We start from the raw sequence: 17,230 nt of genomic DNA on the forward strand, positions 1-17,230 counted from the left end.
CAGTAATACACTTAGCAGTGTCTACACTGCTGGAATTCTAATAGAAGAAGAAGAGAGCTAGTTCAAGATGAGCATTTATGGTTAAAACGTATACAATTTTAAAACTTTTTTTTAGAAAATGAGAGATGGTTTCTCTAGATAAGACCCTTATTTCTCATCTGGGATCGCTGTAAACTGTAATTTTGACCTTCAACCGTTTGGGCTCCAGAAAAATCCTGGAATGTTTTCATCAAAAACCTTAATTTCTTTTCGACTAAAGAAAGAAAGACATGAACATTTTGCATGACATGGGGGTGAGTAAAATATCAGGTAATTTTCATTTGAAAGTGGACTAATCCTTTAATGCCCATTATAAACTTTCTATGCATCAGTCTAAATTTGCTAAAAAAGTGAACACAAACAAACTAAATTTCAGGTCATCAAATTTTTGTTTATTGATTGACCAGGCTCTCTTTACCTCACAAATAAAAAACAGATACACAGGAAATTCTGCACAGATGCAATGATAAGAAATTCTGAGCCAAACCAATGACTTTTTCCTAGACTTTCCTGGCTAACGGGTGTTGAAGATGCACTGCAGACTCCTGTCTGAGTTATTTAGAAGATTTTTAAAAACGTGATTTTGTAGCATGTGCAAGCCTAGCAGCTCTTTCATTGCTTGGGGTATTCAAAGGTCAAGAACAAATTAGAGTGGCACTCAAAAACTCACATTCACATTGAGACAATGTGACAAGTGCCACTAAAAGTATCAACAAACAAAACCAGCTTTAAAAAAATTGCAATTGGAGGAAGAAAAAGCACAATGGGAAACACAAACAAATGAGACCAAAGAAACACAACATAAATATTCTTCTGTTTACGGGTACATTTGTGTGACTGCGACAGCCAGGCAGCCTAATTAAAAACCTGCATTATGAAATATCAAAGATCAACACAAGCTCCGCCCACAAGAGAGCAGACAGAGAGGGCGATGACCACATGAGTCCAGGAACACAGAACAAAAAAAAAATGAAGAAATGCAGCTGCCTGAAGGGTAGTGCAGTAACAGGAAGTCCATGATGGAGGTATGGGGCCATGAAGAGGTGAGAGGTCAGAGGTTCATTTGTAAAGCCTCAGAATGGATGTTCGGAGACAAATATTGTGAGGCGGATGATTGAACTGCCTCGGAAGTTGATGACGTTATTAACGGTAACCATCTCTAGGTCTAGAACGACGGTCTTTGGTCCTTTAATGGGCCGGGCCAGAACCAAAGTTGCACTGATATTACTGGTTTGCTGTGGTGGAGAGAAAGAAAAAGAAAGAAATTTTTTTAATTTTATTTCACAGGACAGGTGTTGAAATAACAGTAAATAATTCATGTTTTATAAATGAATGCTGGTTTTGACATTCTTTCAACAATTTCATCAGCTTATTCATTAAGGGATATATAAGACCAATAAAGACTTTGTGGTTTGGCTCCAGAGTAATTCTGACAGAAAGTTTCACAGAAATCCTTCAGCTCCCTCAAGTGGTCACCTTTATATATACGCTACTCTTCAAAAGTTTGAGGTTGGTAAGATTTTTTTAATGTTTTTGAAAGAAAACTTAATTTGATCAGAAACACAGTAAAAACGGTAATATTGTGAAATATTATTACAATTATAATAATTGTAATAATATTGTGAAATATTATTACAATTATAATAATTGTAATAATATTTCACAGCATCATCAGTGTCACATGATCCTTCAGAAATCATTCTAATGCTGATTTTTGTGCTCAAGAAACATTTTTTTATTACCAGTGGTGAAAGCAGATGTGCAGCTTAATATTTTTTTGGAAACCTGTCGATGCGGTTTAGACAAATCATATAAATTTGCACTCACCCGCATGTAAAACTCTCGCCCCTGATTGCCAGACTTGATCTGAAAGATGTAAAATGCTCCAGGGTAACGTGTGGTGGCCTGCATCTGAAAAATATCGGCAGGAACACTGCGGCCAGAAGACAAATCCATATGCCTGTACAGGATAGTAAAGGGTCTTTCCCGACATGCAGGATTCTCCGCAGAACACATGCACTGACTGAGAGAGAAAGAGAAATGTAACAACATGTTGCATCTGTTCAACAATAAACCAATAAGTTAAATGCTTTAACTACAGTAAACAAGTTGTCTACTGCCAGCATTCATGAACTCACTTGTCACTGAGCTCTATGTAAGGTGGATCACATCTGAGAGGATCCAGACATGTGTAACCTCCCTGGAAATTGAAACACACTTGTGCTGTTGTACAGGTGTTGTTACCAGACTCACATTCATTGAGATCTTCAAAATCAAACACACAACAGAGTCAGGTTATCATCATGTTCATCATTAACTGCAGCAACAATAACAACAAACAATCAATGTAAAGGAAGCTAAATGGTGCAGTAGATATTAAATATTCTTGTGTTCAGTGTCCAAAAGTAACTCGCTAATGCCAGTGGTAGATGAACTGAGAAAATGTAGCCATAAGTATGTCTTACTGGCCGTGAATGAATTTTTCATAACATTTTTTCATTTTATATATGATATATTTTGTGTGTATGTATATATATATATAATATATATATATATATATATATATATATATATATATATATATATATATATATATATATATATATATATATATATATATATATATATATATATATATATATATATATAATATATATTATATATATATATATATTATATATATATTATATATATATATATATATATATATATATATATATATATATATATATATTATATATATATATATATATATTATATACACACACACACACACACATATACACACAGACAGACCGATCAGGCATATCATTATGAGCACTAACAGGTGAAGTGAATAACTCTGATTATCTCTTCATCACGGCACCTGTTAGTTGGTGGGATATATTAGGCAGCAAGTGAACATTTAGTCCTCAAAGATGATGTGTTAGAAGCAGGAAAAATGGGCAAGCGTAAGGATTTGAGCAAGTTTGACAAGCACCAAATTGTGATGGCTAGACGACTGGATCAGAGCATCTCCAAAACTGCAGCTCTTGTGGGGTGTTCATGGTCTGCAGTGGTCAGTATCTATCAAAAGTGCTCCAAGGAAGGAACAGTGGTGAACCGGCGACAGGGTCATGGGTAGACAAGACTCACTGATGCACGTGTGGAGCGAAGGCTAGCCCGTGTGGTCCGATCCAACAGACGAGCTACTGTAGCTCAAATTTCTCAAGAAGTTAATGCTGGTTCTGATAGAAAGGTGTCAGAATACACAGTGCATCACAGTTTGTTGCATATGGGGCTGCATAAATGCAGACCAGTCAGGGTGCCCATGCTGACCCCCGCCAAAAGCTTCAACAGTGGGCATGTGAGCATCAGCACTGGACCATGGAGCAATGGAAGAAGCTGGCCTGGTCTGATGAATCACATTTTCTTTTACATCACGTGGATTGCTGGGTGTGTTGGTGTCGATTACCTGGGGAACACATGGCACCAGGATGCACTATGGGAAGACAGCAAGCTGGCGGAATGCAGTGTGATGCTTTGGGCAATGTTCTGCTGGGAAACCTTGCGTCCTGCCATCCATGTGGATGTTACTTTGACACGTAATACCCTTTGTACACCCTTTCATGGAAATGGTGGCTGTGACCTCTTTCAGAAGGATAATACATCCTGCCACAAAGCAAAAATGGTTCAGGAATGGTTTGAGGAGCAAAACAGCGAGTTTGAGGTGTTGAATTTGCCTCCAAATTCCACAGATCTCATTCCAATCGAGCATCTATGGGATGTGCTGAACAAACAAGTCCGATTCATGGTGGCCCCACCTCGCAACTTACAGGACTTAAAGGATCTTGGTGCAAATACCACAGCACACTTTCAGGGGTCTAGTGGAGTCCATGCCTCGACGGGTCAGGGCTGTTTTGGCAGCAAAAGGAGAACCAACACAATATTAGGAAGGTGGTCATAATGTTATGCCTGATCTGTGGGTATATAAATCATACAGAACGAGTTTTTTTGAGAAAGTAAAAATGTGCACAGTTTTCTGTGATGGGTAGGTTTAGGTGTAGGGGGATAGAAAATACGGTTTGTACAGTATAAAAACCATTACGCCTATGGAATGTCCCACAATTCACAAAAACAAACGTGTTTGTGTGTGTGTGTGTGCGTTTGTTTGCAAAACTGCGCTTGTCATAAAAACGTGAAGACATTTTCATTTTGTTGGTTTAAAGTGATACATATTTTCCCCAGATGCACCTAGAAGGCGGAAGAAACATTTATAAAAAATATGCACAGAGAAGAAGCACAAAATATAAATATGTACTGATACCTTCACAGCTCCTTCCATCCTCATACACATAATATCCTGGCGGACACACACAGGAGAATGATCCTGGCGTGTTCACACACGTGTGCTGACAAAGGAAGTCTGAGAAACTGCACTCGTCCAGATCTATGAACAGGTATTGATGAAGGTAAACACATTACACACAACTCACATACAAATATAAGCAACACGCATCCTAAACCTATCTCTAAAACCACTAAACTGGACCGTCCTGTTTTCTGTCCCCTATCTTCCTCCTTTCCAATCATCTCTTCTGCCCTGTTTACCGTTGCAGGTGGTCCCATCAGAGGCGAGCTCGAACCCCTCGTCACACGTGCACATGAATGAGCCATATGTGTTCAAACAGCCGTGAGTGCAAGGGTTTGTCTCACACTCGTCCACATCTGGTGAGAGAGAAACAGCAAGAATGAAGGAAGGATGGACGAAGATGGCATATGTCAAGATTTTTATTGAATATGTAATGATCAATACTGTAATGATCAAAACAATATGAGTATGTCCAAGTGTATGTGTGCACCTTGGCATGTCCTACTATCTGTATTAAGAAGGAATCCCGGACTACAGGAGCAGGAATATGAGCCAGGGACGTTAGCGCATAGCTGCTGGCAGTAACCATAGCGACACTCATCAATGTCTAAAGAAAGGTGAGTCAGAGAGCACTAAATACACAAAACAACAGTGACAACTGAATTAAGAGATTGTTTAGGGTCAAATAAGAACAAGTGAATTATTGCAGTATGTAACTAATGAAATAACTGATTTGTCATATAATCAAACTGTTAAACAAGTAACTTGATTTATATTGTACACTACCGTTTCTTGTCATTATCAATGTTGAAAACAGTTTTGCAGTCTAAAATTTCTGTGAAAACTGAAGCAATTTTTCCAGGATTCTTTACTAGAAAGCATTTATTTAAAATAGATGGTAACAGTACAAGTGTCTTTAATGTGTCATTGCTAAATGAAAAAAAAAAAAATCTTTATTTACTGATACTAAACATCTGAATGGTAGTGTACTTCAACAATGAAAAAATGAAAATTGGATCATTGCAGGAATAAAAGTGTAATGTAATGTTGTGTCGCTTGGCATATAGACTTCATTAATTAAAGCGTGTAATCAAACTAGGGCCTAAGCATTCATAATCTTACCTTGGCACTGTCCACCCACCAGCCAATAGCCCTCAGTACATGAGCAGGTATATCCACCGGCTGTATTTATACACACCTGAGTCGGGTTACACTGGTGTGACTCTGTCTCGCATTCATCGACATCTAAATAATAAAAGAAAGCCACTGTCAGTTCAGTTCACTTGTGCTTTTCCCCAGCTGACCACTTTATAAACTCACCTGAAACAATCCATCTGTTTCCCTTGGTGAATGTAACTTACAATGAGCTCTTCTGATTTATGACGATGCATTAATCTACGTTGCCCTATGTGGACAGATGTTCTTTACTTCACACTTAGCAGGTCTGTTACAACTCAAACTCCATCCCTGACCTCATAAATCTTACCTGACTATCACATCTTACGAAAATAACTAGTCTTACACAACACATTTCCAAAACTGGAATTCATATCTCCCCATTCCACTCTCACTAGCTCATTATCAGCACAAGTCCTTATGAGGGCATTATATGCCTTAAATACCCGAAAAAGCTCCCTTGGTTCTCAGACCATGAAGTCACATATTTTAAAAGAAAGCAAATGTTACTATGAAAGTGATGAGGGCATGATGGAGTCGGGGGGTAGGGGACCGTGTGAAAGCCAGATAATTATAGTTTCTTTGGTCAAAGCTGCCAACAGACTGTTACTATATGGGTAGAATGATGCAATGGATCCTGGCAAACCGAGCTGAAATTCCATAATATGTTACTTCACAATGCCCGAAAAGTCCAAAAAGTCTAGGTGCATAAGCCACAAAAATTCAAATAGGCAAAAAGGCCTGTACACTATGAAGGTTAAAAAGGGACATCATAAAAGCAAATGCAAAATAAAAAGGACACAGCTTTATTGAGGAACAGCAAATGTTTTGGTTACAACATGACCTTCTTCAGTGCCTAATTTTAAATGAGTTTTAAATGACCCATTCACTTGCATTTGACATTTCAACAAAAGTGCCTTACTGTGCAGTAATCACAAAGGCAGTCATATGTTTTGCATTACATCTACCTGGAATTGAAACTTTGTGTTAGCAGCTCAGATCCTTAACAATTACATAGCTTGTTGGTAATACACATCACAAAGCATTATTATGAGGTGGATTCATTACAGCTAGGTCTGATAGCAGAGATGCAGGCCACATGAGACAGAAAACCCGCTCAGGCCCAGCTGGACCCCAGAAAGCATCTGGATTACATGTGTACAATCACACACATCTGATCTGAGGTAAAAGGATCTGGGGCATTCTGGGAATGAAAGCAATTTTGGGATCAGATCTGATCTGGGAACAGTAAAGGAAACTTCAGTAAATTTTGCACATGATTTAAATGAGGTAAATGAAAGAGAGATAAACATGCCTGCATGTAAAAAAGGAAAAGAGATCAATGATATTATTTGTCGGCGGATGATATCATTCATGCGAGTCAAGACTTTAACCGCGCCTTTAACAAGTTTACTACGGTACAATTCTTTAAACTTAACAAGGGGTCCAAATAACAGATGTTGTTGAGGTCATTAAATCTAATCTTCACATCGGAGATATCCAATCCCTTAAAAGTAAACCCAGGGGGAATCTGAAGACTTTTGGAAAATCTGTGCAATTCTACGAAATGGATTTACACTTGCTAAAATGTGTTAAAGTGAATCCATAACACTAGAAGCAAAATCAAATTAGCAAAAATATATAATAAACACAGAAGAGGGTGGGGAAATTGTAGAATCGTTTGAATGACGGGTGTTAGAATTTATACTCATAAGTTAGGACATGCTTGTAAAATTAAAGCCAAACAATTAAACAAAAAAGAAACATGCAAGTCTAAACTTTTCAGGCATGGAAAACTTGTAGATGATTAACATGAACAAACAGGTTGAGGTCAATCCAGGACCCAAGAATCTGGCACCAACTCAAAGCTCTTGCTTCTATATGCACCTCTTCATTCCAGAGATTTAATGCCAGTGATCTGTTGCCACACACTGGTTGTTTAAATTATATCAAAGGCATTTACAATCCACCACTGCAATAGTTCAAGCAGCCCGGTCAAGCAACGCTTCACACAGCATATGTGAATTATACTAATGTGCGGTGTACAGCAAGGTAATAATTGCGTTTTGTGTGGAATGTCTAGTGCACGAGGTCAGCCACAAGAAGAGTCTTTTTTGAAAGGAAAATACAGTAAACCAACAGCAGAAAGTACCATTAGCATGTGAGCATTTGAAAATAACCAACTAGGCAGATCTTTACCTGTAGAATCAGAAATATCTCCAGCAACTCTGTCTTAAGATCTTAAGAGCTTCAAGGGTTAGTTCCCCCAAAAATGGAAATAATGTCATTTATTACTCACCCTCATGTCGTTTCACACCCTTAAGACATTCGTTGATCTTTGAAATACAAATTAAGATATTTTAGTTGAAATCCGATGGCTCCGTGAGGCCTCCATAGGGAGCAATGACACTTCCTCTGTCAAGATCCATAAAGGTACTAAAAACAGTTTAAATCAGTTCATGTGAGTTCAGTGGCTCAATATTATTGTTATAAAGCGACGAGAATACTTTTGGTGCGGAAAAAAAACAAAATAATGACATATTTAGTGATGGCCGATTTCAAAACACTGATTCATTTATGCTCCGAATCTTCCTGAAGCAGTGTATCGAATCATGAATCGGGTCAAACCGCCAAACTGCTGAAATCATGTGACTTTGGCGCTCCGAACTGCAGATTCGACACACTGATTCATTTGTGCTCCGATGCTTCCTGAAGCAGTGTTTTGAAATCGGCCATCACTAAATAAGTCGTTATTTTGTTTTTTTTCCGCACCAAAAATATTCTTGTCGCTTTATAATATTAATATTGAGCCACTGAACTCACATGAACTGATTTAAATATGTTTTTAGTACCTTTATGGATCTTGACAGAGGAAGTGACATTGCTCTCTATGGAGGCCTCACAGAGCCATCAGATTTAAACTAAAATATCTAAATTTGTATTCCGAAGATTAACGAAGGTCTTACGGGTGTGAAATGACATGAAGGTAAGTAATAAATGACAGAATTTTCATTTTTGGGTGAACTAACCCTTTAAACAATTCTACAATAACTTCACACAAAGTACAAAATGCATGGTTGATATGAGTAAATGAATAAAATCTTTACAGTTTGGGGTCAGGAAAAATGTAATACTTTTTCAGTAAGGATGCATTAAATAGATCAAAAATGACAGTAAACACATTTATAATTACAAAATATTTACAAAAGAGATACAAAAGATTCTATTTCTCAAAGAATCCTGGAAAAAAAAAGTTTGATGATTATAATAAGAAATGTTTCTTGAGCACCAAATCAGCATATTAGAATGATTTTTGAAGGATCATGTGACACTGAAGACTGGAGCAATTCAGCTAAAGAATACATTTTAAAATATATTTTTGATCGAATAAATGCAGCCTTGTTGAGAATAAGTGACTTCTTTCAAAAACAAACAAGCAAAGTCTTACCAACCCCAAACTTTTCAATGGTGTACTGTATATTAAAAAAAATAGCATTACAGTTAAGTTACAGTACAGTTACGTTCAGTGACTCAGTACTAATAATGACATCATACCACAATTTCCAGACGTCCCACTAAGCTAAAACACATTAATTAGTCTGCAGTACTACAGCTACTCTCCATTTGCTGACAGACACCAGTTACAGTCCCACAGCCTGAACAGGCAAGTTTCAACTTGACAAATCAACATTTGGGAACCGTTTCAAGTTCCCACCTAGAATAAGATCATTTAAGCTCTTGAATTTTGATGCAAAGCATTCACATTCCAGAATCATAAGTGAGCTTTAGATCTTATTTTCTCAGGTTTCACCTGAACTGAACTGTCTTTCAGAAGTTTGCATGGGTTTATAAGTACAGAGGCTCAACTCAGGTTTGAATGAAGTTAGGATGGACACATTTCAGGTACCGACAGGGTTGACCGATTTGGTCCATCACATCTTAGCACCACTGGCAGGGAGAGGGCATTCCCTTGTTTTTACAAACACACAACACCAAAGCAATACCTGTAGGATGAATGATGGAATGGTTTAACACACTTCCTGTACAGTTTCTCTTCCATAACAGCATCCCATAACATACATAAATACTGAACGCACACTGTACAAAGGAAGCTTACAAGTCGCACAGCTGGTCAATGACAGATTTCATACAACAACCAATGACCTCAGATGCTGAGAAACTGCAATGGTTTGTATTTACGATTTTTCACAATTTATCCAAGCTTAACATGCTGTTTCTACAAGACCTTTCTGTGTCCAAAATCTGGAACAGGACATAACATTCATCTTCATTACTAAATCCAAGTATTTCCCAGGTCAGGACATGTGTGTGTGTTTGAAAAAGCGCATTCATGATCGCATCTGTGCATCTGTCTTCTTTATAACACGACTGTCTTGGGCTCAAAAGGTAACAAATCTATCACTGTGTGTTTCTGCAGAGGAGTAAGAGAAGACTGGAGAATGCATTAACTGCAAAGACTGGCACCAACTCGAGACAAATCCGCAGACCATATCGAAAAAATAGAGCGCACAGTTATTTGGGCTACCATTTATCAAACGGCACGTGAAATAGGTCAACACGCTGACACGCATAAAGACTCCAACAACACAATATATAACACCCATCTAGATGGAAGCAATAAAACATAGGAGATATCATCGACACCACATTCAGCTCAACAACTTCAACAGAAGCAGACCACATAGAGCCGGTTGCAAACGGATGATTTACGACAGTGAATAAGAAACTCAAAAAACGTTTCATTGTATTTGTAAAGTTGGATCAGTGCACAGGGCTGAATGCCAGGACCTGTGTGTCTTCCTGCCTCTTCACAAGATGTAGTTTGTTCTGAGGTTCCACGGTATTTTGTGGTTCCACACTAATGACTGATCCAGTCCAAATTACGAGATTCATTCTGCTGAAGTCTTTAAGATGCCACTCAGCCCACCGCAGCCATTACTAAATTACAGTCCAGCACAGAACTGAGTCTTTGCTTCATTTCAAAGCGAGAAGACCCATGGTCCATTGCAGAAAATGAAGTAAACATAAGACCACAACCTGATGTGACCCACAGTGAGTATTGACCATGTCTCAAAGAGTCTTCTTAGCTTGTGTTATGCATTATAAAGAACTGGCTTTACATATGCCAGAATGTATTAAGTTCTTCTTGGAGTACCCAAAACTTGAATTTGGTACTTTATCATGTGCAATTAATTGATTTACATATTTTTTTAAAGCACAATGCAAGACATGATAACATTTAAAGGGGACCTATTATGCAAAATTCCCTTTTACATGGTGTTTGAACAAAAATGTGTGTCGGCAGTGTGTGTACAAAACAATCCTATAATGGTACAAATCCACCCACTCCTTTTTCAATCCCCATAAATCATAAGCAGGGTCTCAGAACAAGCCGTTTGCAGATTCTACCTGTTGTGATGTCACAGAATGCCTAGGCCCCGCCCACGGACTGCAGACGGACTCTGCCCTATTAGCATAGACCCCGCCCTCAGCAAGCTGTACACAGTCCACCATGTTTATCTCCTTGCCAGCGCATTTAACAGCAGCATTAAAGCTACTAAGTTATTAAAGAGAGCAGTGAATGATTTTCTGTTTTTCCTTTATTGTTTGATTCATATTAACAGCATATATATAGCAGTAGGTACTGTATATTACACTGCTTTCACTTTAATACACAGATCTAATATACACATGTGATTTCTTTTACTTTACGTTCACAGAAATAACCGACTGTGATTATGTGAACTTTGTGTGTTTTTGACATATCCTTGTATGTTTGACAGTTTAAGTACAATAACTTAGTTTAATACTGACGGGAAGCGCCATCTGACAGCCAGCTTTCTGTGTGCGTGCGCTTAGAAAACCATATATCAGATGTTTACACTGATATGGCTTCAAAACACATGCAGATAATAAATTTTCATGATGATGAAGAACTGCAATGTTGTAAGAGTGACCGCGATAGAGATGATAATCAATACCAAACACATGTTTTGTTACTTTTGGCAGAGCATCCGAGGCAAAAGCTGTACAGGCTCCGCCCTCTTCTGGAAAGCGAGGTGGATAGCAGCAGCTGATTTGCATTTAAAGATACATGCACGAAAACAGCATAATTCTCCTTGCACTCAAAAATGGGCATTTACAACATGGTATTAGAAATGATCTGTGGGGTATTTTGAGCTGAAACTTCACGACTTATATTACATCTTGTAAAAAGAGGCATAATAGGTCCCATTTAAAACAAACTAGTATCTGTTTTGTTACTCATTCTTATTTTCTAGTAAATAATCCAATAGTGACTAATATATATTGCAGCTGTCACTAGTAGGGCCTTCTTGTTAGAAACTAGTACTGTAATTAAATAATAGTAGTTCATTAGATACTAGATGCTATTAGATACAATTTTTCTTTTGTACTAATCACCAACCCAATTCATATATAATAAATAAATATATCATTAGTTGACATATATTATTACATTGGCTGCATCTCTGGAGTAATATATGGCAAAATACATCATATATGGTCATTTACGCTACCAGCCAAAAATTGTATATACTTGACTGACTGAATTTGTTTCTTATGACCTCAAAAGCCATTTGATCTAAAGTATTAAATTACATTTTTAAGGATAGTAATTGTCCATGCATATATATTTCTGTACAAAGCTCAAATTTAAAACATTTTTTAAACGACAATGACAATTTTTAAAGAAAAGCCAGGCATGTGTTCAAATCTTGTGAGTTTGCACCTACAACCTTTTCTGGTACCATCTTTAACCAACACCTCCGTGATCAACAAGGTTGTACAGGATGCAGAAATGTATAGGACCATTAGGCAAACTTACCAACACAAGTGCCATCAACACCAAGCGTATATCCGAGAAGGCAGGGAGTGGACCGGCTCACTATTGGGTAGCTCGGGCCGGGGCCTGGACCAGGGCCTGCTCCCACAGGAGGACCATTAGGAATGAACGGTTCAGAATATCCCTGCGATCTGTCAGGGTAGGACTCTTCAGGATAGGAAGACTCGGGGTAAGAGCGTGGGCTGTTGCGGGCATAAGATTGGGAGTAGAGTCCACGGGGGATGCAGAGGTATCCACCGTTCTGATTTACGCACTGCATGTCACCCCGACATGGATCTGGCAGTGTCCGACATTCATCAACGTCTGAAAGTATATGTGAGAAATGGTGTTAACAGCTGTATTTGAAATACAAGTTCTTGATGAACACATTAATATCATGACATCCACTAACCGATACACTGTCTGGCACGGCGGTCATAAGTAAATCCATCTGTGCATGACTGGAGAGAAATAGGGATTTCATAATCAATCCAATAGATAAACAACATTTAATAGTTCATTCTGTGCAGCATGAAGGATTTCTGAAGAAGTTTGGCATTGCTATCATATGTTTATGTATACTACAGATGTACAACAGCACCGTAAAAGCAAACAAGCCAAACTAATCAAAAAAGAACAAGTGAGACACTCTTATTATGACAGACATCAAACAATGCCAAGTTTGAATGACTCAAAAAAAAAACAAAAAAACACTTACCTGACTTTTCCCAGAGTGAATGCAGCATATGATACATATTAAAACTGACAACATTCTACAAATAAAAAACAAAATATCTCAGTAAATCATTTTGAAAACAAAAAACACATTAAAATTCTTAAAGGGTTCATTTACTGATATAAGCACTAAATGGTCACCCAGAACCAGGAATATTTACAAACACTCACTAAATTGGATCATTTTTACCATCTTATTACCATGGTTCACATATTCTTGTGAAGCACTATGACAAAGCACAATAACATTTAATCGTTACAAATATCTGTTTTGTTACTGTAATACAACAGTGACTAATATCTGTTCAATTTGTCACTAGTAGAGCCTTCTTGTTTATTAGATACTAGTACTTACTTCAACAGTGAGTCAATCAGTTAGTCACTAATAGGCTACATGTTCATTACATACTAGCACTTATTTGCTACTAGTTACCATCCCGATAAAGATAATGTTAATAGTAATATTACTAGTAATATTTTTAATTATACTAGTAAGATTTTGAATTGAATTATAAAGTAGCCATTCTGACTAGTCAGTACATACAGTATGACACACAAAATGCAATTGTAACTAGTTGGATGTTACTGGTAACAATTGGTATAGATACCAGGGTAGCTACTTTAGTTTACAGTCCTGTTCCCCATGTACATACTATGTACTTATTTTATAATAACTGGGTAATAACTAGGTACAACCCCTAAACTTAACCTTAACCCATGTAGTTACTTTATATGTGACCCTGGACCACAAAACCAGTCATAAGTCACACAGGTATATTTGTTGCAATAGCCAACAATACACTGTATGGGTCAAAATGATCAATTTTTATTTTATGCCAAAAATTATTAGGATATTAAGTGAAGATCATGTTCCATGAAAATAATTTGTAAATTTCCTACCGTAAATATATCAAAAATGTATTTTTGTGAGTTGATATGCATTGCTAAGAACTTCAATTGGACAACTTTAAAGGCAAATTTCTCAATATTTAGATTTTTTGGCACCCTCAGATTCCAGATTTTCAAATGGTTGTATCTCTGCCAAATACTGTCCTATCATAACAAACCACACATCACTGCTTATTTGCTTATTTATTCAACTTTCAGATGATGCATAAATCTCAACTTAAACAAAAATGACCCTTATGACTGTTTTGTGGTCCAGGGTCACATATTACCCAGTACGTTCTTACACATAAGTGCATATTCTGTAAAAATAAAGTGCAACCAGTACTAGTCTATAATAAATAAACTAGAATAGATCATTTGTAACAACTGGTATAGTTACTAGTACTAAGAAATGAACCACAAATCCCCAATGGCAATTAGCAACTTGTCACCAGTAACAATGGAATATTTACTTGTCACTACTAGAATGGTGACTTAGCAAATGAACAAGTACTATTGAGCAACTGAACAGATAAGTCACACTAGTAGGCTATCAAATGAACAGTCAGTGAAAAGATAGTCAATATAGGATTACTTAGCAAATGTATGCATGTATGCTAAAGCGGCTTGCCATAAGCACCAGCTGACTAATTAAACTCACCTTTTGTTGGTCGACCAACTCAAGCCACGTAGTTCAAATAACATGTTTATGTGAATCCTTGTGGTTCCCTTGGAAAGAACGTCACACCACCAACCCGTAAACTCCTCGCAATAGGAAAAGAGTTGATCTTTGTGGTTTTACTACCTTTACGGGCTCGCAGGACCCAATGCGCAAAACGGAGTACCCAAAACGCCCCCTCCGCGTACGCGCGTTCACTTGAATGTCGAGACACTTGGCTTTGGTCACCCGCTGCGGCCGCCCTGTCGACCAAAGGCAAGAACGTGTGAGAACATTGACCAATAGTAAGAGGAGGGTCTTACTATATAAAAAATAGAAAACTTGCTGTATTTCTCCGTACTCGAACCACTCCACGGATTGTTTAGCAATGCAAATAAACGGGCCCCCAGAGCACTTGGCCAACAGCTGGATCCCATCAAAGACAGACAGCCCCCTTTGGAACGAAAGCGCGCACAGGGAGCCGCCACAGACTCAAAACGAGGAGAAGGAAGACGGCGATGAGGAAAACCGAGCAAAGAATCTAATAAAATGACGCATAATTAACTTGTGAGGCTCACCAGCCTTCTTAAATTTAGAGGGAGCTACTGTAGCCTACGTACTGGTGTCGAGTCATCACGTCAGGCGGACCCCATCAACCATATTAACTATTAAATAGAGTCGTTCAGGCTACTAGTAAAGCAAAACAATACTTTATTTAACGAAGTAAAACTCTTATGGTTTTACAGTTCGACGAAGGAGTGTAAAACGGTGTCAGAGCAACATATTTTGGACCAAAGGAAGTCAAAACAAAGGGTGGGGGTCTTTAACAAATAGAAGTAAAAAGTTCGCCCCACACACACACACACACACACACACACACAAAGTTAGTCAAAGACAGAGCGCGTATTTATATCAAACAAATGCTAGCGAATGGACGTAGTAAGTAACCATAGCAACAGTAGGCTGCTCTCGCGCTTGCCGGTGCGTCAAGTAGTAGCTGCACGTCAATAAGTATAATTATTTTTCACTTGTAAATATAAAAAAATTTACACATCACAAATGGCATTTATTACCAAAAACAGCCCATAAAAAAAGGTTTTAATTAACATAAACATAAATGACCTCTATGTTAGTGAAATTAATGTAGAAAATTATTTAAAAAGTTTACTGCAGCCCAGTGGTTGGACAGCAGACCATAACTACGGTAAGTGTCACCTTGACCTGCATCTTATTAGCTATTGCCCAGTGTAAATATGCTGAAATAACCTTGTACTACTAACCTTTGAGCTATTAACACACTCGGCCCACACACTTGACTGGAAGGCTGCACATACAGTCAAACTTTGTTTTTATTGTATCCTTTTATATCAACTAGCTTTGCTTTTGCTTTTGTCTATTGATTAATTGGTTTTAGAGTAGGTTTGGCAGCATCTACCAAGCCAGATGTGGACTGAATTCAGCCGGGGAAGACTGCTGGGAGACCGAGACACTGTATCAGAGATCTTTGGCATGGATAAAGGAAAGAAGATGGAGTCACATCACCAGGCAGCACACTGCCCCACTCACTCAAAATAACTAAAACTCAACTGTTCAGTGTCAACAGTAAACTTGGGCAGTAGGCTTACCGCAGTGTGGATGAAGAGGAAAAGATTTTCGAGACTTACATCAGCTAATAGTTCAGCGAGCCACTGAATGCATCAGTGATGTTACTGAACATTTCTTTAATGACTCAGACATTCATTAGACTCTGAAATACAAATATTTTCAGGCTCTGGGTGATCAAAGCCTGCCAGATTAACACGCCCTATAGGCAAAAGCCCATTTGGGTGGAGATCTTGAGATATAAAAAAGGTTTAGACTTGATCTGACGCTGATAAAACAGACAGCAGAGTTATGACAGTTCAAGTGTACACAATCTAACAGCGGGAAAAATGGCTGCAAGGAATGTGGGAGGCTGAAGCAGGTGTTCCCTGGTGAGGGCAGGGTTATTTTGTCTGGCTTTGTGAGTGCTGTGTGAGCAGCGTTCGCATTAAAATCTGACACCTGCTTACATTTACTATATCCAACACCTTAAAAGTGTTTCCACCATCTAGTGCAACGGATTTGCTTCAGAGCACCACAGTTATTTTTTACAATTCAAATGTGCCATTACAGCATAGTAATTGTTTACATAGTGTATGTTTGTATAAAATTGCAGTAATACACCATGATAACAGTGTCAAATCTTTAATTGCACTACTGACAACGGCAGCACTCATTGAAGTCTATGCACGAGACATCACTCGTCGTTATCAGAGCGTGATCAGACCTCACTAAGCGAGTGCTGAACACAGTTGGATATAATGGCGTATTAGAGGTAAAAAATGATATAAATACTGTTCGGTTTCTCCCACAAACTGATCTATTTGTGTCTTAGGACATCAATGTGTCGTCACAAGCCGCATGATTTAATTTGGATTTGTCTGTGCATGTTTTTTCGACTCTTACTGTTAGAGTTCCCATTCACTCCCATTATTTG

At 38.0% G+C, this 17,230-nt stretch overlaps 1 protein-coding gene across 1 annotated transcript; it reads right to left on the minus strand.

Moving 5' to 3' along the window:
• Window positions 1-418: 418 nt before the first annotated feature.
• On the minus strand, window positions 419-15,109 carry fbln5 (fibulin 5). Its single transcript, XM_067386553.1, has 11 exons — window positions 14,716-15,109; window positions 13,150-13,204; window positions 12,844-12,892; window positions 12,435-12,755; window positions 5,513-5,635; window positions 4,881-4,997; window positions 4,630-4,746; window positions 4,346-4,468; window positions 2,178-2,304; window positions 1,867-2,062; window positions 419-1,274 (listed from the first exon to the last, which is right to left on the minus strand). The coding sequence occupies exons 1-11, from the start codon at window positions 14,757-14,759 to the stop codon at window positions 1,113-1,115; spliced, it is 1,434 nt and encodes a 477-aa protein (XP_067242654.1). The 5' UTR covers window positions 14,760-15,109; the 3' UTR covers window positions 419-1,112.
• Between the last annotated feature and the right edge of the window lie 2,121 nt (window positions 15,110-17,230).

Source organism: Chanodichthys erythropterus, chromosome 5, assembly GCF_024489055.1.
Source record: "Chanodichthys erythropterus isolate Z2021 chromosome 5, ASM2448905v1, whole genome shotgun sequence".
Taxonomy (NCBI): domain Eukaryota; kingdom Metazoa; phylum Chordata; class Actinopteri; order Cypriniformes; family Xenocyprididae; genus Chanodichthys; species Chanodichthys erythropterus.

Coding starts and splice junctions, on each gene's coding strand:
- fbln5 (XM_067386553.1), bottom strand. CDS start 14,759: ATGTTATTTGAACTACGTGGCTTGAGTTGGTCGACCAACAAAAG. Junction 12,756..12,843: donor CCGTGCCAGACAGTGTATCG/GTTAGTGGATGT, acceptor ATATACTTTCAG/ACGTTGATGAATGTCGGACA. Junction 4,469..4,629: donor TGATGGGACCACCTGCAACG/GTAAACAGGGCA, acceptor ACCTGTTCATAG/ATCTGGACGAGTGCAGTTTC.